This window comes from Callorhinus ursinus, unplaced genomic scaffold (assembly GCF_003265705.2).
Source record: "Callorhinus ursinus isolate GAN/ISIS: 27379988/994484 unplaced genomic scaffold, GSC_fseal_2.0 scaffold3, whole genome shotgun sequence".
NCBI lineage: Eukaryota > Metazoa > Chordata > Mammalia > Carnivora > Otariidae > Callorhinus > Callorhinus ursinus.
In genome coordinates this window covers 63,828,608-63,853,882 of record NW_027397065.1, presented here as the reverse complement: position 1 = coordinate 63,853,882, position 25,275 = coordinate 63,828,608, and the positions used below count along the sequence as shown (strand labels likewise).

Genomic DNA, 25,275 nt, shown 5'->3' with positions numbered 1-25,275 from the left:
CCCATAAATGTAGCTTATGCCTCTAAGCAAAGCGGGAGTGGGGTGGAAAAATAAAAATTTCTCTACCCACAGCAGCTGTTTCTATGTGTTGGCGGGAAAAGGCAGTGTAGCTACCTGATGTAAAGCATAGAGTATCAGAAGTGTTCTATTCTATGTATGTTGGTAGGTGATCTGCTTTGTTGCTAATACTGGCCGAGTAGAAAACACGGAGTGTCAAAAGTGTTCTGACACACAGGGGTTGCTGTTATTGTTGCTTGTGGTTCAGGGGAGTAGGCACCATGCCTCTTTGTTGCTGGTTCTTTCCTGGTTTAGGATCAGGAGAGTCAGCAAGTATCCTCCCTGAAGGGCTGCTTCTGTTACTGAGAAGACAACTGCTGTTTTTGTTGCTGGCACTTGTTTGTCTGCTGTAATGGCCTCACAGGGCCACTGCTGCTGGTTGGGAAGATGAGAAGTGCCACCCAGAGCCAGCACTTGCCTGGTGTGGAAAGGGGGAAATCGATAGTTCTTTGACCTGTAAGGACTTTTTCCATTTCTGGTGCCAGCACTGAGGAGAGACTTGCAGCTTTGTTACTTGTGCTTGGCTGGCATAGGGTAGGTCAGATCACAAGAGCTTTGTCCCACAGGCCCTTCACCACCCATCTGCCACCCCATGTCTTGGGGAGAGGAACCTTTTTTTGGAACTTTCTGTCCGCTCTTGCTCTCAGTTGTTAGTTGTGGACTGCCCCAGAGCCTAAGTCAAGAAATATAGAAAGCAGAAACCATCCCCCAACTGCTGTTTAAGACCTGGGTTCTATACCCTTTTTGCTTGCTCTTATTCACTATTCATTGTCTTCTGGTAGTTTCGTCCCTCCCCTCCCCGCCCCGCCCCTTCTCATTAAATGTAGGCTCCATGACCAGTGTGGAGCCTAGTGTGGGACTTGAACTCACAACCCTGAGATCAAGACCTGAGCTGAGATCAGAGTCAGATGCTTAACTGACCGAACCACCCAGGTGCCCCTTACCTTCTTTATTTTGTTCAGAATTTTTTGTTGTAATTAAATTGAGAGATGGGGTAGAATGTGTGTATTCCATCATGAGTGAAATTGGAATCTCCTATAAAACATATTTTAATTCACTCCAGTTCACTGTTCAAAATTATGAGCTAGGATTTCAGTACCTGTTCTTGGCTTTGTGCAGTAAAACTTACTGTACTTGACTTATGCATAATGAGAATGCTAGAAGTCTAGTGAACCACACTTGATGTGCAGTGCAGGAACAATGCCCCACCCATGCTCTAAACCTGGTTTCCTGATAAAATTGTGGTGGTCATTGCCAGAAATTGGATATCACAGAGTATCACTGCCTCTTAAGAGCCAGGCATTTTCTCTTGCAGGAGGTGTGGTACTGTTGCCCTTAAGGAGACTGCTATGGTCTGAATATTCTCCAGAATTCATATGGTGAAGTCATAACCCCCAAGGTGATGGTATTAGGAGGTGGGGCCTTTGGGGCCTTTGGGAGGTGATTAGGTCATGAATGTGGAGCTCTCATGAATGGGATTAGTGCCCTGTGAAAGTGGCCCAAGAAAGCTTTCTTGCCCCTTCACCATGTGAGGTTATAGGAAAAAGACAGCCTCTGTGAACTAGGAAGTTCAGATGGTAAGTCTGCTGGCAGTTTGATCTTCAACTTCCCAGCTTCCAGAACTGTGAGAAAAAAATGTTTATGGCTTATAAGCCACTCAGTTTATGGTATTTTTGTTATAGTGGCCCAAATGGACTAACATGGAGTTATCACTCCATTGTCCATGAGTTACAGCTCAAGGGAATGCAGTGGCTGGAGCTGGATTGCATTCCTGTGTCACATGTATAAGGGAGGCTGGCAAAGTTAGCACCTGACTTTTCCACTTCTCAATGAGGGGTAGTCTCTGTCTTCTACCCCAAGAGTTGTTATGGGGGGAATTTCCTAAGTAGAAAAGAGAATTCATGTTCTCCATGGCCGGAGAGAATGACATGTTATTTGTATAGTCACCATTTACACAACACAGTTGCTTAGTTTGCAGACTTTGCCTTCATCTGTGGTTACAGCCCAGACCCAGTTTTTTAGGGAAACCTGTTGTCTCTGTCTTTAAAACATATCCCACATCTTCTTAACCTCTGAACACTTCACTGCTGCACCCTAGTCCAAGCCACTGTCAGTGTTCGTGTGAACCATAGCACTATCTTCTCAATTCCTATTTTGACTTGCAACAGGCTTTTCTTCACAGAGCAGCCAGAATATTTTTTTAAGCGTTTATTTTGATGTAATTTCAAGTTTACAGAAAAGTTATAAGAATAGTATATAGAACTTCCTTATGCCCCTTTTCTGGATTCATCAGTTGCTAACATTTTGCCCCACTGCTTTATCTTCCCCCTCCTTCCTTCAGCAACTAATACGAACTCTGTCCCTCTTTCCCTCCCCCACACTTACATATCTCCCCCCACTCACTCACATAGGTATATGCACATACGTACGAATTATATGTGTAATATTCCCCAACTTTTGAAATAAGTTGTAGCCATCTTGCTCCTTTACTCCTAAATTCTTCAGTGTAGTTTTCCTAATAACGTTATATTTTTTTAACATAACCATGAATTTAACCTTGATAAAATACTGTTATCTGATCCTTAGTCCACAGTTGTCTCAACAATCTCCTTTATAATTATATTCCCACCAGCTTAGTAGTCGTACTTTTTTTTTTTTTTAAGATTTTACTTATTTATTTGAAAGGGGAGAGTGAGAGAGCAAGCATGAGGGTGGGGGTAGGGGCAGAGAGAGGGGGATAGGCAGGTTTTCTGCTGAGCAAGGAGCCCGACATGGGGCTTGATTCCAGGACCCTGTGATCATGACCTGAGCCAAAGGCAGATGCTTAACTGACTGAACCACCCGGGTGCCCTTGCCTTTTTGTTTTTTAATTGGGAATAGTTCCTCTACCTTTTTTTTAAAAAAAGAGTCTTTGATGTATTTGAAGACTATAAGCCATTTATTTTATAACTGTGTAGAAGTTGTAAATATATAGCAACAGATATAGGATTTGATTTTGCCTGTTTTTCCTCATCATTAGAGTTTGGGTATGCATTTTTAGAAAGTCTGTCATAGAAACGCTATTGTGTTCTTCTTACATCCTCATATCAGGAAGCACATGATACCAGTACATCCCAGTATTGGCGATGTTAATTTGATCACTTGTTTAAGGTAGTGTAATACCAGATCTCTTCCCTGCTGTTTTCTCTTTGTACTTATTAAGTAATTTGCAGGGGGATTTTGAGAGTAGGGAAATACTCTCCCTGTTCATTATCAACCTTTTCTCCAACAGTTTTAGCATCCATTGATGATTCTTGCATGAATCAGTTATTACTGTGATGATTACAAAATGGTGATTTTTCTGACTCCATCATTCATTTTATATTTATTATCATCCTATTGCAAGGAGGAGCTTTCTCTTATTTATTTATTCATATACACCCAGGAGTTCCTAGTTTAGTCAGTCATTTATAATCCATTACTTTCATTGTTTATTTTGATGCCCTAATTGTCCCAGTAGAAGCCCCTCAACCTGCCTTTATTCTTTAACATAACCCCATCATTTTTGCACGTTCTTATTTTTTGGCACAACCAAATGTTCCATGTTCATCTTGTATGAACAAGAATCAAATATTTCTTCAAGGAGCCCTATTTCCTTTCAGTGGAGAATGCAATTTAGAAACCAGGATCTCTGTGCTAGGCTGGGGTATCATTGCTTCCAGCCATTCTCAGTATACAAAGCTCAAGAATAACTTACACACATCCATATTCACCTATATTTATATCTACCTGTTAGAAATCATGGGTTCATATTGATATCCCTGATTTCAGTCAAATTCCGTAGGGTTCATTCTAGATTTTCTTCTTTCCACTTTTGTAACTCCGTTTTCTAACAGGGAGAAATTCATTGTCCTCAAAAGTATTTCTTCAATTCCTTAATTCTTCATTGTAGTGAAAGCAGTTCCAGCATTCTTAACGCATACCACTGCAAAAAAGAAATAAGTGTGTTAACTAGAATTCAATATTTATTTATAGTTCTTTTGGTCTTTAGCCTGAGAGTATATATATTAGTTTTCTAAGACTACTGTAATAAATTATCACACACTTGGTAGCTTAAAACAACAGAAATTCTTGCACAGTTCTGGAGGCCAGAAGTCTTGGAATCAAGGTATTAGCACAGCCATGCCCCCTCCAGTGGCTCGAGGGGAATCCTTCCTTGCCTATTCTAGCTTCTGGTGACTCCTGGTGTTCCTTTGGTTTGTGGCCGCATAATCCAGTCTCTGCCTCATCTTCACAGAGGTTTTTCTTCTTTGTGTCTTCTCTTCTGACTCTTTAAGGTCACATTCACAGCTTCTAGTGATGAGGACATGAGTAGATCTTTTGGGGGGCCACCATTTAATCCAGTACAGAGTGTATAATTACTTGGGTTGTTATCTTCTGTTTATTCTTTCAGTGTGTTTGTTGTTCATTTGAAATACAGTAGGGTCCATTTGTTTCTGCTTATATTGAATTTTAGGTTCCTCTCAGCCTTATTTGTTTGCTTTTGAATATGCAAAACAACAGTTGCAGAATCTAAGAAGTTAATAGATATAGAATTACAAATTGTGGTGACTGTAATTAAGGAAATGGACAGATACTTGGGTGGAGAACAATAGAATGGGCCATATATACTTAGATATAGGGCTAGGTCATATTATTTGAATAAGTACTATATAAACTGAGATTGGAGGAATGAAAAGAGCTTTCCCACAAATGGAAAAGCACATGAGAAGGCCTTGGTGTGGGGAAAGAGCTGGATGTATTAGAGGAAGTGAAAGAAGGCCAGCCTATTAGTGCCTGTTGGAGAAGAGGGAACACAAAATAAGTGCAGTTGTAAAGAAAGCAAGAGCCAGAACGAGTTGTTGTAGACTATGTAAAGAGGCTAGAGAGCCAGTGGAGGACAATAAGCATTGGCATTTTTAGAAGTGTATGTATATATATATATATATATACACACACTTCTACGTGTGTGTATAAATATGTGTGTATATAAATATATATATTTTTAAAGGTTTATTTATTTGAGAGAGTGTGAGCACTGGCGGGGGTGGGGGCAGATGGAGAGGGAGAGAGAGTCCTAAGCTGACTCCGCTGAGTGCGGAGTGCAATGCGGGGCTTGATCTCACGACCACAAGATCATGACCTGAGCCGGAACCAAGAGTTGGACACTTAACCGACTGCGCCACCCAAGCACCCTAGAAGGATATATTTTTTTTATTTTTTATTTTGTTTTATTTTTTATTTTTTTAATTTTAATTTTTTTATGTTATGTTAGTCACACAGTACATCATTAGTTTTTGCTGTAGTGATCAATGATTCATTGTTTGTGTATAACACCCAGTGCTCCATGCAGTACCTGCCCTCCTTAATACCCATCACCAGGCTAACCCATCCCACCACTCCCGTCCCCTCTAGAACCCTCAGTTTGTTTCTTGGAGTCCATAGTCTCTCATGGAGACGAATCTCCCCCTCTGATTTCCGCCCCCCCTTCATTTTTCCCCTAGAAGGAGATTTTTAAAAGACTGTATTGATTGCTAGGTGGAGCACATGAGGCAAGAATAAAAGTAGAGACAAGTGTCAGACCAGTTACAGTGTATAATAACTGACATAGAGGCATGAGGTAATGTTGGCTCCTGTAAGAATGGTGAGGTGAATAAGGAGAAAAGTGGATAGATTTAAAATGTATTTTGGGCCGAACTGACAGGACTAGCTAGGGGATTGAATTCCAGTGGGGAGGGGTTTTAGGTTTATGGTTGTTGGAGTATATAAGGATGATCTCCAAGTTTGTAGTTTTAGCAATTATGGAAGAAGTTGATTGCAAATGAAGTAGACATTAAGAATCAAGATTTCCCTGTTGGCCTATTATTATGTTTGAAATGCCTACGCAAATGCAAGTGTCAATTTGATAGTTAAATATGCAATCTTAAGCTCAGGAGAGAAAATGGAATCTCAAACCTCCCATCTAGTCCCATTACTTCAGTTCATGCTTCCCTACTGTACATCTCTGGTTCCTGTTTGTACCCTCTCAACATAAGCAGATTGTCAGGAGTTGGCTAGATCTGTATGAGGTATTGTGGGCGATTTGGACTATAGATGGTCTTCAGGTTTATATGTGGATATTCCAGTTCCAATTCATTCTCTCCAGAGAGCTATAGTTATTTTCCTTCCAAGTCATTTAAATATGCACATTTTGTTCCTTACAGCAAGCTTTATTTTGGACCCTTACAGAATAAGAGATTTGGCCCTTATTAGGTTTTAGGCTCTTTTCTGCCCCATCTGAACATACTGTATGAGATTACTCTAGCCAACTTTGCACCTAGAAGGGAAGTGTGTGTGTATATTCAGTGTATATTCATGTTTGATATGTACTCTGGTTGATTTGGTGTGTATGTCAGTTCGTATACCAACATTACGTTGTTTTAATTACAGTATTTTTATATTATGCTCTATAATTAGTAGGGCTAATCTTCTTGAATCATTTTAAAGATATTTCTTCTTTTCTCACATATTTATTCTTATAGATGTAGAATTAAGATCGTTGACACATTTTTAAGAAGTGTGGATTTTTTTCCCTCAGCCTCTTGCTTCTGCCTTGATTATTTGTAAATACTTTCTATTCTTATTTTCCATTGAGAAAAGAGTCTTTAAAGTAGGGCCTATCTGTCTCTCTTTTTTTTTTTTTTTGCCTATCTGTCTCTTACTAGGTTTTTCCATTGTTTCCTAAAGAGAGGCTGTCAGTTTCCTTTCTATTTCCTTCCTTATGAAGCACCTGTTCTATATAAGTGCTGTGTTAATTTTTAGGCAGGGGAGTTGTACAGTGAATTAAACAAAGTGAAATAAACAAAGCATATTATGAAATAAAATTGGGAGAGTATACTATATTTATAACTAAAATAGTGTGCTCTTGGGAGGACTAAAAATTTACTTTTAAGTATGATATGTCGGTTTCTGGTCACTTTATTTTTAAGAATCTTTTTAAACTATCTTTTTTCCTATATTTTTATTTTTTAAGGGTCATACAGCAATGCTTCATACTGGTTCATGGCATCCCAAAATAAAGGGAGAATTTATGACTTGCTCAAATGATGCGTGAGTACTGTTGATAAATCATCTAATACATTCTTTCACTATTTTCTTTAACATTTATATTGTAACAAACTTGCCAGTGAAGTAGGAGATAGAGTATTAGGAATCCTGATGTTTACATTATTCTTGGTCTTTACTTTTTTGTTTAAATAAATATGGAAACTATGAAAAAGAGGGTTCATATAAATTCTAGTACAGTTTATTAGGGAGATCAGTGGATCAGACTGATGCTATTAAGTGGACTCAAATGACTTTGAAGTTGTGACTAATAATTTGTTACTTTTTATAGTAAAGATTGATATCTGAGTATAGTACCTTATATGTTTATTGTTTAAGTGATTGCTTTTTGGAAATAATAACTGAAAAAATTGTTTAAATGGTTATTAAGATTCTTCAGCATTATATCTGTTGGCCTAGGACTCAAGAATACTACAGGGAATACTTGAGCAGCTTTTTCCTATATGGTTATATTGTATGATTAATTTTTAGTATTCAGAGTAGTTCATAAGAATGCACTATTTGTAGTATTATAAATGACAATGGAAAACCTTATAAATTAAAAAATATAGATGGTGTCATTTAGGTGAAACACTGTATTTTAGATAAAAAAGATTGTTGTTTTTAGGTTATTTTGTCTCATCTTTTTAGTTTCTGATATTTATAATTTGCCTCATTTACCTTCAAAATTCCTGTTAACATTCTTGGATAGTTTATGTTTTCTGGAGTTGATCTTTAGGATAACAGACAAAAGACATAATTTCATTTCTATACGACAGTTTAAAAATTAATTTGATCTAAAGGGAACTAAAATTTGGGTATCTATACAGAATATGACTGGAACAGGATAATACAATTTGATTAAAATTTCTGGTAAATAGAACTATGCAGTTCTAATTTCTTTTTTATCTTTGTCTTATTATCTTTCCAAAACTTAAATTATGTATGTTTAAAGTGACATTCCTTACTTCAGCAAATCAAGTATCTGATTTCTTCAGTAATTAAACTTGGCAGGTAATCTAAATTAATAGTATCCCATGACCGGGTAAGGTTTATTCTAGGAATGCTAGGATATTTTACAATTAGGAAATTTTGCCATCAAGAAGTTTTCAACATAAGTCATTATTAAATAAGTGAAAAGTTACAAATCACATGATGTTATATTATATGATAACATTGACATTTGACAAAAGTTAGTAGTCTTTCGTAGTTAAAGTTCTAAGTAAAACAGAAATAAGAAATTAGCAAAACCTGTTAAAAATTAGTTACCAAAATTTAAAGTAAATATTGTATTATATATTGAAGTACTAGACTATTTGCATTTAAATCAAAAGACAAGGAAAAAAAAAAAGACAAAGATGTCCACAACTATTTAGAGCCTTTATGCAGTGTAGATTTAGAGACTTTTTACAGTGTAGTAAAATAAGAAAATAAATAAATTGATAGAAGTGTTGGAAGAAAACAACTATTAAAGAATAGAGGAGCCAGGCTATTGTGGTTAAAAACTTCTGCTGAAGAAAGCAATTGGAAAAAACAAAACAAAACTTTTGTTCTCCAAACTACTAAGGATCGTGCCAAGTGGTAGGCTCTCATGGTTGCTAACACAATAACTTTATGACCTCTAGAGAAGCTTATCCCAAATTGATATCCAGGATATGTAAATTAGTAATTTAAAGAAAGGCATTCCATGGTCTAATAAGTTTGAGAGACTTTGAATGTTATATTCCCAGGCCAGTGGTCCACAATAAACATTTAAATGGTTTGTATAGGGTTTAAAGAAACATGTTTAACTTTGTTAATCCTCTGAACAATAGTTTGGGTAAAGTTCTAATGCATGACATCACTTTACTGGGTATAAAGTGTAGTTTATCCCATTCTTTGAAAGAGCAAGTCTTCAGTTCCATGCCCAGTCACTGATGTTCTAGTATATTGTACCTTTGAAAATGTGCTCCAGTTTCCTTTTACACTGTACAAATTGGGTTTTGTCCATACTTTTATATGAAGATCAGTGGGCTTTAATCATAGACCCCAATTATACGTACTCTTTAAGACCTTTTATTTATTTATTTGTTTATTTATTTATAGATTTATTTATTTTAGAGAGTGTGTCCTTACATGGGGGGCGGGGCAGAAGGAGTGGGAGAGAGAGAATCTCAGACAGACTCTGCACTGAGTGTGGAGCCTGATGTGGGGCTTGATCTCACTGATTTCACCACCCTGAGAATATGACCTGAGCTGAAATCAAGAGTTGGATGCTCAACTGACTGAGTCACCCAGGTGCCCCTCTTTACCACCTTTTAGAAAAATCTACCATTAATAAATTCAGATGGTTTGTAGTTAGAGTGACTTTCTTTTGGCCTTTGACTTTGAGGGTAGTAATTAGTAATGGGCTAAGCTGTGGGACATCAGCCCAGACGCCTATTTCAATCAACAAATACAGTATGCTCACTGTGTGCCAGGTACTCCTGGATATGATCTAAGTCTCTGCCTTCATGATGCTTACATTTCAGTGGAGGTGAGTGCTTGGAGACAGACCAGGTACAGATGCACTAATAAATTAATATAGTTTTATGTAGTAATAAGTGTTGAGAATAAAATAAAGTAAAGCAAAAGGGTAGAGAAAGAGAGAGTAGAAGTGTCTATTGTATGTAGAGTAGTCAGAGAAAGCCTCTGAGGAGGTGACCTTTTAGTTGAGAATTACACCATGCACAGGAGGCAGCCCCAGCAGATAGAGCCTTCCAGGCCAGAATGGCAGCATACTTCAAGACCTTAAGAAGGGAGTGTATTAGAGCATATCGGAGGGGCAGAATGTCTGGTTTTGTTGACATTTTGTAGGTTGATAGAAAAGGTAGGAATGACAGGAAGTGAATTTGGAGAGGAAGGCAGAGACTAGATCATATAAAGTATTGTAGTCTATGGTATAAAGGGTTAAGATTTTAACGTAATTATAAGGCCAGCCAATAAAGAGTCTTAAGTCTGCCCTAGAGTATTATTGAAGATCAAAATCATAGGAGCGCTCACTTTACAGGGTATTAAAATTTTCTAGTGACCTTGACATAATAAAGGCCATGAATGAACATCATACTCAATGGGGAGAAACTGAGAACTTTCCCTGTAAGGTCAGGAACAAGACAAGGATGTCTACTCTCACCACTTTTATTCAACATAGTACTGGAAGTCCTAGCCATAGCAATCAAACAAACAAACAAAAAGAAATAAAAGCATCCACATTGGTAAAGAAGAAGTAAAACTTTCACTATTTGCAGATGACATAATACTATATGTAGAAAACCGTAAAGACTCCACCAAAAAACTACCAGAACATGAATTCAGTAAGGTCACAGGATACAAAATTAATGTATAGAAATCTGTTGCAGTGTCTATACACTAATAATGAAGCAACAGAACGAGAAATTAAAGCAATCCTATTTATAATTAACCAAAAATAATAAAATACCTAGGAATAAACTTAACCAGAAGGGGAAAGCCCTATAGTCTTTCTTTTTTAAGATTTTATTTTTAAGTAATCTCTACCCAGCGTAGGGCTTGAACTCACAACCCCATGATCAAGAGTTACACACTCCACCAACTGAGCCAGGCAGGTGCCCTGATCTATATTTAAAACTATAAAACATTGTTGAAAGAAATTGAAGATGACACAAATGGAAAGACATTCCATGCTCATGGGTTGGAAAAACAAATATTATTAAAATGTTGAGACTACCTGGAGCAGTCTACACATTTAATGCAATTTCTATCAAAATACTAACAACATTTTTCACATAACTGTAACAAATAACTCTAAAATTTATATAGAACCACAAAAGACCCTGGATAGCCAAAGCAGTCTTGAAAAAGAAAAGCAAAGTGGGAGGCATCACAATTCCAGACTTCAAGTTATGTTACAAAGCTGTAGCCATCAAAATAGTATGGCACTGGCACAAAAATAGACACATAAATTGATGGAACAGAATAGAAAACCCAGGAATAAACCCACGATTATATGATCAATTGATCTTTGACAAAGCAGGAAAGAATAACCAATGGGAAAAAGATAGTCTAACAGTGGTGTTGGGAAAACTGGACAGGTACATGGAAAAGAATGAAACTGGGCCACTTTCTTACACCATACACAAAGATAAATTCAAAATGGATTAAAGACTTAAATGTGAGACCTAAAACCATAAAAATCCTAGAAGAGAGCACAGGCAGAAGTGTCTCTGGCATTGACCCTAACAACATTTTTCTAGGTGTGTCTCTTGAGGCAAGGGAAATAAAAGCAAAAATAAACTATTGGAGCTACATCAAAATACAAAGCTTCTGTGCAGCTTTAGAAACAACACGGGGTACCTGGGTGGCTCAGTTATGCCTTCTCATCTGCCTTCGGCTTGGGTGGTGATCCCGGGGTCCTGGAATTGGGCCCCACGTCGGGCTCCCTGCTTGGCAGGAGGCCTGCTTCTCCCTCTCCGACTCCCCCTGCTTGTGTTCCCTCTCTCGCTGTGTTTCTCTCCGTCAAATAAATCAATAAATAAAATCTTAAAAAAAAAATCAACAAAACTAAAGGTAACCTACTGAATGGGAGAAGATATTTGAAAATGACTTATCCAATAAGGGGTTGGTATCCAAAATATATGAAGAATTTATATAACCTAACACCTAAAAAATGAATAATCCAGTTAAAAAATAGGCAGAAGACATGAACAGACATTTCTCCAAAGAAGACATCCAGGTGGCCAACAGACACATGAAAAGACGCTCAACATCACTTATCATCAGAGAAATGCAAATCAAAAACCACACTGTGGGGCACCTGGGTGGCTCAGTGGGTTGAACATCCGACTCTTGGTTTTGGCTCAGGTCATGATCTCAGGGTCATGAAATCAAGCCCTGCATCGGGCTCCATGCTCAGAGCGGAGTCTGCTTGAGATTCTCTCTCCTTCGGCCTCTGCCCCTCTCCCTGCTCACACGTGCGCAGCAAGATAACGTTGTGGTAATAGCTAATAATAGCTAACACTCCTTGTGCCAGTACTGTTCAATACACTTATGTGCTAAGCACTTTGTCTTATGTTCTCCTCACAGCAATAGAGGAGGTAGTAATGTTATTACATGTTTCAAATGAAGAAACTGGTCATGACTTTCCTAGGGACACGTGATTCTAAGTGGTTGAGCTAGGATGTGAATCCACTGAGTCAGATACTTTGTGAGTGGTTGTCACAAAGGTTATGGTGATTGATTTACAGATGCATTCACAGATAGAAATCCCTTTTATGTAAGGGAAGGGCACAAGAACTCGCCTCGTTAAGAATATTCGCAGTGTTCTCCATCATTGGAAGGACAAATTCCTTTCACTTGGAAGTCTCCAGTAGTGCACCCCAGTGATGATCCTACCATATTATCTGACTGTGATGAAGATGATGAGAGGTCCTTTGCCAGTATAGGTGGTCTTTACCCTCTTTTACCTGTCCCCCCCCCCCCCCAGGGCAGCCCTACTTGATTTTTGAGATGTAGAACCACTCTGGCTGTGCTGGATGAACACAGTCTGGCCAGAGACAGACTATATTTAGGTCTAAGGGTGTTTCCTTTGTCTTTCTTACCAGCTGGGAGTTGGTGTTGGGCTCCACTCCCCACCCCATTCCTAAGCAAAAACTAAACAAGGAGAACAGTGTACTGGGTTAAATACCTTTTATTTTAATATATTTTTTCTTGAAGTATGATGGATTTTATATATAACTTTGTTAAATAAAGAAATTTCATTCTATTTCTATCATAGATATTGAACTTTAATGCTTTTGTGGAATTTTGATGTAATCTTGATTTTATCCTTCTGGTCCATTCATACAGAGAGATACGTGAATACATTTCAGAATGTTAAACCATTCTTGCTTTTTTATAGTAAATCCTACTTGATCACTTTGTATTTTTGCGGGCTGGGGAGAGAGAGAGGAGGGGGAAGGGCAGGGGGAGAGGGAGAGAGAGAGAATCTCAAGCAGGTTCCACACCCAGCCCAGTGCCCCACGTGTGGCTAGATCTCACAACCCTGAGATCATGACCTGAGCCAAAATCAAGAGTCGGACACTTAACTGAATGAGCCACCCAGGTGCCCTGATCACTTTGTATTTTTTTAAAAAATATATTGCTCTATTTACAAAACTTATATTTTATTTAGGATTTTAATTTTATATTGACAAATAAATGGGGACTTTTTGTTGTTGTATTGTTTTTTTATTAGGTTTTGGAACCAAGATTATACTGGTTTCCTAAAATAAGGCAGCTTTCCCCTCTTTCTATTACTTGGTATCCATGTCCAAGTTCATGAACATGGCTGTAAACAAAAAATCTCATGGAACACCAAGGTCATCCAACTAGTTGCATTATAGTCCACACCCAGAGTTCTAATATAGAAGTTATTTATAAGACTTATTTTATTTTTAACTACAATTTCTCAGATTTTTTTCTGAAAAAATAGATTTAACAAATTTAGAAGAAATACTAGAAGTAAGCAGGAGCAGTTTAGAAGAAAATGCTTTGATAAAAAATTTCAGGAAAATATCTGTTAAGTGTACTAATATTGTGCCTGGACTGAGTTCTCCCTTAAAGGAAAAGTGTGTGGACCTGGACATATGAACGTAGGAGGTCGGAAGAGAGTTAAAAGAGCATAAGAATGTGATCTAGAGGCCCACAAATATAACTTGATATAGATCAGTTTGAATAAAATGTACTGAGAAGTCTTTTTCTGTAAAACTAAGAATGTACCTTTAATTGGAATATAAATATTTACAATTACTGGCTGTCTAGTGGGACAGGGGTAATGTATATATTATCTTTTTTTTTCAGAGAAATGTAAGAATTGATTTATTTAATGATTGGTTACTTGATAATAATTAAGGAATTATTAATTGGGGGATATGATATTGGTATTAGAGTTGCCTTTTTATTTTAATTTTTAAAAAGATTTTATTTATTAGAGAGAGTGATCAAGAGAGAGCACAAGCCGGGGGAGGGGCAAAGGGAGAGGGAGAAGCAGACTCCCCACTGAGCGGGGAGCCCGATACAGGGCTCAGTCCTAGGACCCTGGAATCATGATCTGAGCCGAAGGCAGACACTTAACTGACTGAGCCACCTGGGCACCCCTGTAGATGGCTTTTTAAAAATAAGTGTTTCTTTAAAAATTTTTATTTAAATTCAATTTAGTTTACATATAATGTGTTATTAGTTTTAGGGGTAGAATTTAGTGATTCATCAGTTGCATATAACACCCAGTGCTCATTACATCACGTGCCCTCCTTAATGCCCATCACCCACCTTATTGCCTCACCACCTCCCCTCCAGCAACCCTGTTTGTTCCCTGTAGTTAAGAGTCTCTTATGGTTTGTCTCCCTCTCTGTTTTTTTTTTTTTTTTTAAAGATTTTATTTATTTATTTGACAGAGAGAGAGAGCACAAGGAGGCAGAGTGGCAGGCTGAGGGAGAGGGAGAAGCAGGCTCTCTGCTGAGCAGGGAGCCGGACGTGGGTCTTGGTCCCAGGACCGCGGGACCATGACCTGAGCCGAAGGCAGCCGCTAACGACTGAGCCACCCAGGCGCCCCTCCCTCTCTGTTTTCATCTTATTTTATGGATCACAAGTTTCCATTGTTTAAAATAGACAACTAGGATCAAGAGTCACGTTTTTGTAGTTTGTTTTTTTTTTTACTCTAAGATATTAGAGTAAAAAGTTTTTATTATTGGACAAACTCTGGGTTAACAGGATAAACAAAGTAAAATTGATGATACTTTTGATTATACTTCAGTGTGATTGTCAAACCAGTGTTTTACCTTATAACATTCTATAAGATATTTTAAATAGGTTTTAGGGGAAAAAGTATAACCATGGTATATTGGTTACTTGCCATCACACTGGAAAACTACATGAATTATTAGGAACAACTAGCATCTGATGAGGCATCATCAGAATTCTTAGGTCTGATATTATGAAGTTCATCCTGGATTAAGAAATGTTCCATGGTTCAGTAATTAGTTCAATTAGCACCTTTGGGCGGAATCTGCCTATATTTTTTTGTGTGTCTCATACCTCAGAGGGCCACTCTGCCTTTCATTGCGTTATCTCATACTCTTCATTGGTAAGCATGACAGAGAGGTAAATATCAACTGTATGTCTTATAAACTTTTTATTCTCTTGGAGATTTTATTAGGTTATTTAGGATTTAAATTAGGATAATTTCATCAGACTTCATCAAGCTCATAATTGTAATATTCTCTTCTTCCCCAGTCTCCTTCTCTCTCTCCCTCTTTCCCCTCATTTTGGGCAACTGGAAAATAAGTATTTTGGATAATATGACCATGGTGTAGATAGCTTCCGGATGAAAGTTATTCATCTCAGCACCTCCTGTGTTACCATAGTATTAGGTGCTTAGCGCTAGCTAACACACGTGTTTGTCAGGCTATGGCAATCAGCAGTGTAGGAGTAGAGAGGCAATCCTGGCCAGGTCAGTACCAGCCATTCATGTAACTCACACATATTATGAATAAGTTTAGATACAGTAGGAGTGAAGAACCAGATAGCATTTGTGAGAAACTATTCCATTGGAGGCGAAGGTGGCACTCACTGTTTTGTTCTGGCCTCATATATGTTCAGTTACATTATGATGTTTCCTTTGAGTGTGAGTTGGAGATGCTAGTGCCTTAACCTTTTGATTTTATGAGTTTCAATATGAAACACAAACCTGGGATCAGGCCAATTTAGGAATGAAATGAAAAGGAAGAGAGTAATAGGGAAATCTTTTTGGTTTTTCCAAGTTTACCAGAATGAAACAGATAACAAGGCAGAGCTTACTACGTTATGCTTGGAAATAAATGTTAATTTAAACCAGATGGTAATGAAGATAAAAATGCTTACATATTCAGTGGAAGTCAGTTCTACTTGTGAATTTATATGATCTGCTATGGAGCCACTTTATTTATTTGTTTTTTTAAGATTTTATTTATTTGGCAGAGAGAGACACAGCAAGAGAGGGACCACAGGCAGGGGGAGTGGGAGAGGGAGGAGCAGGCTTCCCGCAGAGCAGGGAGCCCGATGTGGGGCTCGATCCCAGGACCCTGGGATCATGACCTGAGCCGAAGGCAGATGCCTAATGACTGAGCCACCCAGGCACCCTGGAGCCACTTTATAATATGTAGTGCTCAGAGTAAGGGTACAAGTGATGCTATACTAATGGGATCTGAGTCCTTGGTACAGAATTTGTACAAAGCAGTTCCAGTTCAGCCCAGTGTCTGCCCCGCAGGTACTGCTGAGTGAATCAGATGCTTCTAGTATGTATCTGGAGGGTTTCCTATTGCTTACTCAGGAATTTGTGTCTCAGAGGAATTTGTTTATATCTGTTGTGACTACTTCTGCCTCTATGTGCGGTTAATGCTGAGGACAAAGCAGGAAAATAATGATATGCACAGACAAACGTTTCACAGTGAGTTGCTGCAGAAAGAATAGACAGTATTAGATAAGAATAAAAAACACTGGGGAGATGACAAAACTTTATAACATAGTGTCTCCTTCCACACCACAGTTGGGAGGGAGGACATGTGGAAGAATAGGTAGGGTCTATGCTAATTAAAAAAAAAAAAAGGTGGGTGCAGAGAAAGTGGGTTTTAGGTCAGACTTAAAGAGGAGGACCTTGTGGATGTCACAAAATAGCCACAAGACCCACTTGTGAAAAATGGCTCTCAGGTACTGAATGAGTCTTTGAGGGTTAGACTCCTGCAATTAAGAAATAGAGACTTCAAAAAAAAAAAAAAAGGAATGAGACCAGTTTTTACTCCAGGGTGCTGTGGTCTGGGGAAAGTCAGGCTGCTCATGTCATATTAAAAACGTTCAGCAGCAATGTCTCAGGTAGGTACAGGGAGTATAGAGGAGGAGTTGCTAACACTGCTTGCTTGGAAGAATCAGGGAAAGCTTTATACGGGGGTTTTGAATATGTGTACAGTAGTCCCCCCTCATCCATGGGGAATATATCCCAAGACCCACAGTGGATGCCTGAAACCGTGGATAGTACTGAACCCTATATGTACTATGTTTTTTTCCTGTACATACTTACCTATGATGAAGTTTAATTTATAAATCAGGCACAGTAAGAGGTTAACGACAGTAACGAATGATAAGCTAGAACAATTATACTGTAATAAAAGTTAATGTGAATGTGGTGTCTCTCTCTCTCAAAATATATTACTGTACTCACCCTTCTTGTAATGATGCAAGAGGATAAAATGCATAAGTGATATGATGTGAGGTGAATGACATAGGCTATTACTGACCTTCTGATGATATGTTAGGAGGAGGATTGTTTGCTTTCAGACCAGGTTGACCATGAGTAACTGAAGCCATGGAAAGTGAAACTGTAGATAAGGGGAGGATTACTGTATTGGGCATAAATTCTTTTTGTGGAAAAGTAGGGAAGTGATGAGAGAGGAGATGGACTTGGAGAAGGATATAGGAAAGCCTTAATTTGGGCCCTCAAGGATGTTACCATATAGAACATGCAGTATATATAGTGATCTATGATTAGGTGGTTATCTATAAGCAAAAAACATAATTTCATATTTAGAGTTTATTTTGTACAATGTGAAATGAGTATTTAGAGACATTAATATCTAGTCCATTTAGTTTTCTTTAGGAAAAAAAAAGTCTTTCCAAGTCTTGATTTTGGCTCAGATCGTGGTCTCGGGGTTGTGGGATTCAGCCCTGTGTAGGGCTCCATGCTCATCATGGAATCTGCTTGGGATTCTCCCTCTTCCTCTGCCCTTTTCCCCTGCTCTCTTTCTCTCTCTCAAATAAATAAGTAAAATCTTAAAAAAAATAAAGGATGCATGGCAAAGATAGAAACCTATAATTTGTAAGAGCGCAAGCCCACAGAGGGAGAGGGAACAGGAGAGGGAGAAGCAGACTCTCCGCTGAGCAGTGAAAACCTCCCCCCCCCCACCCCCAGAGTCCCAGGACCCTGGGATCATGACATGAGCTGAAGGCAGGCGCTTAACTGACTGAGCCACCCAGGCGCCCCTGGTTTGATCTTCTTATTTCTTCTAAAGGAGGAAAGGAAAGGGAGGGGAGGGAAGGAGGGAAGGAAGGAAACACCAGAAAAAAGGCAATAAAGAGACAATTTGGGAAATTTGGATATTAGGTGATACCACAGATTGCAAAATGGCCACAGTTCTTCATCTTTCCTTGTACCCATGCCCTTGGCAATGTGACTTTGCAGCTACTCCCACTAATGTTTCCCCACCTCATAAATATGGGCTGACCAACAGAAGGTGGCAGAAATGATTGTGTGCCATTTATGAGCATAGGCTACTTAAGAGTTCTTGTGTGTTTGCACTTTCTTGGAACCATAGCATTGCTATCTGATCAAGCTCTGGCTAATCTAGAGAGTGAAAGACCCGGATGAGGAGAATTCAGTTTTCCCATTTGAGGCCATCCTAGCTTACAGTCAGACAACTTCCAAATTTGTGAGAGACCCTAATGTAGATTAGCAAAACTGACCACAGACACATGAGTTAACCCGCTAGGACAAAGCCACCCACCTGACTGGTGGACTCATAAGCAGTAACTTATGCCTATCATTTTAAGCCATTAAATTTCGGAAATGTTTTGTTATGCATCAGTTGTTAACTGATACAGATGATATTATTGAATCGTGTAATGTAGAATCAGGTCATATAGAAGAATGTCTTTGTTCTTAGAAGATACCAGCTGGTAAATTTAGGTGTGAAGTATCATGTGATAATGCAACTTACTTTAAAATGGTGTACTGAAAATAAAGTATGCCTGTGTGTGTGGTATGTGTATATGTATATATATGTGGGTATACATATATATGGAAAGTGAGAGATTGAGAATACAGATGTGACAAAATGTTATGGTATATGGTGTCCATTGGAAAGGATATAGGGTCTTTATTGTACTGCTCTTTTAACTTGCTTGTAGCTTTGAAGCTTTTCAAAATAAAAGTTGGGTCGATCTTAATATCGGCTTATTTGGATGTTGTCCTGTTAGAAGGTGGGGGAGAGACAATAAAGTGTCCTCCACACTGAGAAGGCACTTTGAGACTGAAAAAACAAAGCAAGCCACTTCATATCATTTACACAGAGATTTATTTAGGGTAACTTACTGACAGGGGGGATCAGACGGATGGCAGTCCAGTTGCTATGCAGCTATTCTCTGCAAAGCCTGGACCTTAATCCACAGATTTTATTGTGTTGTGGTGAGGTCAAAGGGTAGTTATATAAAAAGCGGTGCCATTTGTGTGCCAGAGGGAAGGGAGAGGAAGAAACTATGTTATCTCTACTAGTTATCTAAACAACTTTAGGGAAGATCAGAATAAGCTTCCTGCATTCCAGCCAGGGCACACATTAACTTCCCAGGGTCCTGGGACAAGTTGTGCCAAAGATGGAGTCAGTGTTGTCAGCAGTCTTACATATCTAGTTGCATTCTACTTTGATCAAGTTTTTTCTTGGATAGTTTTTTAGTATATTTTAAGTTTCGACATATCACTGCTGACTTAGATTGTGGAGAACCTATTATTCAGGATTGTCTTCATTGGATTATATGTAGCAGGATTTCCTAAGTGTGTTCTTGGGAATGTTAGTACCTGTAGAGTGTCCATGGAGAAAGGGTTCCTTAGTCCTCCACTTGGAGAGTCACAGTGCCAAAGACTAAGTATGTTAAAGATCCTGGGAACTATATTAAAAAAAGAAATCAGCATTTTCTAGCTGTATTGATAAAACTCCATCTTTCTCCCATTGCCAACAACACCTATTACACTCTGGGGGTTTGGTGTTTCAGGAGTACACTTTGGAAAATGAAGATTGCCCCTAGTTAATGCTTTTCTCTTGGTGGAATTCAGTATAATAAATATTTTTATTTGGTTGCAGCTATATCAATTAAAATTTTTGGCAAATTTTGGGATGGCATAATAGAAAGAGCATGCACTTTCCAGACTCAGAGCAACTTGGGTACTCCACCCCTTGTCATGACCTGGGACTAGTAATTTACCACTGAATCTCAGATTCCTATAAAATGGGGTAATACTTGATTCACAGGATTGTAATCTAGATTTAATGTATAAAGCCTTGTGCATAGTTGGCGTTGATGTGTAGGAGTAGCTTTGGAATCGTTTGGATTGAAGACGGTATGATTTTCAGTCTTTAGTTTTTCTTAGTTTCTCTCACATCTTGATGAGCATCTCCCTTTTGAGAGCATGTGTGGGGCATGTTGGATCTCACAGGCCTTTGCTGGAAGGCTGCTAGACAGATTTCACTTAATTTTTATAATCAACAACATGTGTAAATATAATTATAAAATTCTCTAAGAAGCAGTGATTCACATAAATGGATCCCAGAAAAGTAAACTTTTCTGTAACTCAAAGTATTTTTTTCCATTTTACTATTTTTTTGGGGGGGAACCTAAAAAATACACTAGCTTCCTATATTATTAATAAGTGTTTTGAATATAATTTAACATCTTTATAATGTATAAATTATTACATTGTGGTATAAAATGCCTCACAAAGTCTCGGTATATGTAGTCCTGTCTACAGCTTTTAGAGTTCTTGACTGTTACTTTCAGTTTTTGGTTTTCCCTTTCTGTTAATTGTTGCTTCTTGCTGCTGTTGGTGTAGGCTTGCAGCCTATACAAGTGCCTCAGTTTCTCTCAGTTCTTTGTTTCCCATAAGCTGTGGGCTGGGGCTGGGGTAGGTTTTTTTAGAATTTGCAGAAGAAGAGGGAATAAGCAATTAGTAGAATGTATGATTTTTTGTTGTTAATAGCACATTAATTTTTACCATCTTTGGCTGCCGGAAGACTTTTTCTTCTTTCTGGTTCTGGGAGGAGTTTTATACTGTCCATGCTGCCAAATAAGTAAGGTGTGGTGGTTATATTTTTAATGGTTCTTTTTTGGTGGATTTCTCGTAGAAACAGTGTACTCCTTTCAGGTGTTAACTAGACTTGCGGTGATCATTTTGCAATGTATACAAATAACGAATCATTATGTTCTACATCTGAAACGAATATAATGTTACATGTCAATTATACCTCAATTAAAAGAGGAAGTATGCTGTTTAGATCATGTTTCTGCAATATCTGGTATTACTTTTATCTAATTTAATTCTTTGATTTTTAAAATCTACTTCTAATTATTCTTTAACATACTCATAGGTTTTCATTTTAAAGCCATAAGGATACTTTTAAAACTATCTATTTCAGTAGCCACCAGCATTTAAAATATTAATAGCTTTGATTTTATTTTCAGTGTGGGGATAATGAAAAATTTGTCTATATAATTTTAAAGCATTTGTTAACAAATTTTACATGAAACATAACTTTTTGAAAAATTAATTAGGATTTAGCAATGGAGCCTAAATCCTGAAAATTTTACCATTCACATTTGCTGATAATGGTGAAATATGCTTATGATGAAAGGCAAAATTCACTCACTTTCTGAAACTCTTTTTCTTCATGAGTTCTGAGAGTATGAGAATCTATTCTCAAATTACTGTTATTGAGATGTTCACATTTTGGTGTTTGATTTAGCTTCTATTGACAAACTTTCTGTGTAGGTCTAGATGGAAGAAATATGTACATCTTTTAATTTTATCATAAATTCATTTGGTTTGTATAAGTTCCTCTTAAAATAGTTTGTGTTTACTCAGTCCAATTTTATTTCTGTTCTATATTGAGAAACATACAGTAGGTAAAAAGTCTGTAAGATTTTAAAGTAATAATAATAACCCATTCCACAGCTACCAGGACAGATACTTTATTTATTTATTTATTTATTTAAGATTTTATTTATTTGACAGAGAGAGACACAGCGAGAGAGGGAGCATAAGCAGGGGGCAGTGGGAGAGGGAGAAGCAGGCTTCCCGCGGAGCAGGGAGCCCGATGCGGGGCTCTATCCCAGGACCCTGGGATCATGACCTGAGCCAGAGGCAGAGCTTAATGACTGAGCCACCCAGGTGCTCCCAGGACAGATACTTTAAAAGGTCAAGTTTAGGACTTAGAATTAGGGCTTATGGATGTGCTTGTCCTCCAAAGATCGCCATTCAGATTAATGTGTGATCATCGCAGTTTTAAGTTACTACCTTTAGTTCAACCATCTTTGTAGTTATTGCCTGTATTTATAATGTTTGATTAAATATAGAAAGAATTTTTTTTTTTGTTAATTTTTACCTGGGTTAATTTGTTACCGAGGAGACCAAGGTTGGATTTTGTTTGTGTTTTGTTTGTAATCTCTTTTAAGTGTAAAGATGTCAGTGTTCTCAGTTTCTATTGTGCAACATAGTACTTTAACACTAAAAATCCTGGAAACATATTTTAGTTGGAAAATGAAATTGATAGTTATTGAGAACCATCCAATATTTGGAACTCTAGAACTAGTTTTACCTTAGAGATTTTGACAGCATAAAATAGGGCTTTATAATGAGATATTTTGAAGTAATTTGAAAATACTGCATCAAAAACAACCTAGAGATCTAAAAATTATAATTCTGTAATTTTACAGTATTTTGGTTCTATAGTAATTTAAAGTAATTGGGTGCTAGTCTAAAGTAATAAATACGACAAGAGGCAGAGGGAAATTTTCGTGCTTGACTTTAGAGATGAATTATATATTACTGTGTTTACTGGTGACATAATTTGGCCCACTAATAACTTATGTAATATCTCAAAAAACTAGAACACAGTCTTTTAGTGTTATTAATGAAATGGATGTGGAATTATTAGTCATACCCTTTTTAAAAAATTGAGATATAATGTCATTTATATCCTGTAACACAAAATAAGCTAACAAAATATCACTAGGGAAGTTGAATTTACTGAATAGGCAAGAGTTATTTATAATTAAGCATTTTAATTTTCAAGCTTCTATTATGCTTGAATAGCCTTTGGTTTATAATTTTCCTGGTACCTTCAACTTCCTTAGGTATGTTTTTTAGCATATGTTTATAGTATAGAACTTTATGTCATATCTCTAGGAATTATAAAAAAATTTAATGTCACATTATCCTTGATATAAGTTTATATAACTTCTATACAGAATGTTGCTCAGGTGTTACTATATTGCCGTATTGAACCAGTTTAAAATGTTCACATCTTCAAAAATGTTGGAGAAAATTTGATTAAATCCAAGTTTGTTATGTTTTATTAGTATGCTTTTCCCAGTTGTTAAGTAGGAACTTATTTTGGCTATAAGAACATCAGTACTGAACAATAATGTAGGAATTATGCATTGTGGAGGATGTTCTTTAGTATTTTCTTTCTTTATCTTGAAGTCCATGTGAAACCATCATTAATCTCATCAGTACATCTCTGTTACATCAATTCAGTTTTCAAGATACTTATTTATTCATTTATATATTTTTAAAGAATAATGTGGAGGTCTCCAGTATTAAACGCTATGCTTGTTTCCTGGCATCCCTCGGTTAACCGAGAGTGTGATGGAGAGTAGTTTGAATTTCTTCTGGGAATTTCTAGGTCAAGCAAAGTAGCATCCATTAGTACAACCAGTCCATTCCATGTGTGACTAAATGAGTTTGTATGTATGACTAATATACCAGTTCTCTTGTGGTGTGTAGTGGCCTTGTTGGCCATTTATGGAGTAGTTGTAAAGGAAGAAGAATGTTATTCCTGTGAAAATTGATGGATTGAATGTAATTGCAGGAATGGGATTAAAGGTGTTTCCATATTGTGGATTTTACAATCGTTAAAACTCATAATTAAGCTTAAAATGTTTCTTTGTTTTGAATCTCCAACATTTCCTGAAAGACTTGGCTACAATTAGTGATTTTTCTTTTTTAAATTATCCTTTCCATTTCTTTTCTAAGTTTCTGGAACTACATGGCAAATTTATATGTATCCTGTTTCTGAATCTTTGCTATAATGCCAGATAAGCCTGTTGAATCCATTTCCAACTTCAAAAAAATTGTCACCTCATCTTTTCAGTTTCATATTGACAGAGTTCATGAATTTAGGGTGGCAGGTTAACAGGAACTTTGCAAGGAAGTGTGAATAATGATTTGCCTTTTCAGTTGCCTCTTTCTAAATCTTGCAAAACTATTTCTGTCCTATAAACTATCCTTTCTTGTGATAATACTTTTAAAATCTGCCTTGATGAAAATGTTAGCTTTTGTTGCTGTTTTAATTTTAAGAAGTGCTCCAAGTGGAAATAGTTTACTCTTCCCTTGATAATATTTTTCCATTATTATAATAGTACTAAGATAGACTATTAAATAGAAATATCTCATAAATTACTAACTGCAGGCCACAATGGACTGGGTTCTATTAATTAGAATAAAACATATTTTTGGAAAGTTGTACTAATCTATCAACAAATACAACTGGCACAGACTTGTTTAAGACACTTCATATGGTCACTTAAGTTTTGCAGTATCAGTCAATAGCTGTGACTTCATGGAGGAAATGAGGTTCACTGATAATATTCCAACAAAAATTTGGTTACAGAGCTTTATTTCTGTATTAGAATTGGGCAGAGGTAGGGCAGCTTCTGGTTTATACCACATAACTATGGTTGTAGTTAGTGTTCTTTATCTTACTTAGGCAGTCTTACTTATATGTCCCAAATAGCCTGCAGATTATAATTCTTTTTCATAACCCATTATGTAATTAATTTTTTCCACAGGAAAATATATCCTTTGCAGTTACACAACTTTTTTCTTTAAATTTTCTATTGTTATGTTAATCACCGTACATTACAGTTTTTGATGTACTGTTCCATGATTCATTGTTTGTGCATAACACCCAGTGCTCCATGCAGAACGTGCCCTCTTTAATACCCATCACCGGGTAACCCATCCTCCCGCCCCCCTCCCCTCTAGAACCCTCAGTTTGTTTTTCAGAGTCCATCGTCTCTCATGGTTCGTCTCCCCCTCCGATTTACTCCCCTTCATTCTTCCCCTCCTGCTATCTTCTTCTTCTTCTTCTTTTTTTTTTCTTAACATATATTGCATTATTTGTTTCAGAAGTACAGATCTGTGATTCAGTCTTGCACAATTCACAGCGCTCACCATAGCACATACCCTCCCCAATGTCTATCACCCAGCCACCCCATCCCTCCCACCCC

General features: G+C 37.4%; 1 protein-coding gene across 3 annotated transcripts in view; it reads left to right on the top strand.

Moving 5' to 3' along the window:
- Window positions 1-25,275, top strand: part of WDR70 (WD repeat domain 70) — a 293,077-nt gene that overhangs the window by 101,888 nt on the left and 165,914 nt on the right. For all 3 annotated transcript variants that reach the window (XM_025867371.2, XM_025867372.2, XM_073890980.1), the window contains one exon: window positions 7,088-7,164. In XM_025867371.2, coding sequence (XP_025723156.1) covers window positions 7,088-7,164 — 77 coding nt within the window. The remainder of the gene's footprint in view (window positions 1-7,087; window positions 7,165-25,275) is intronic.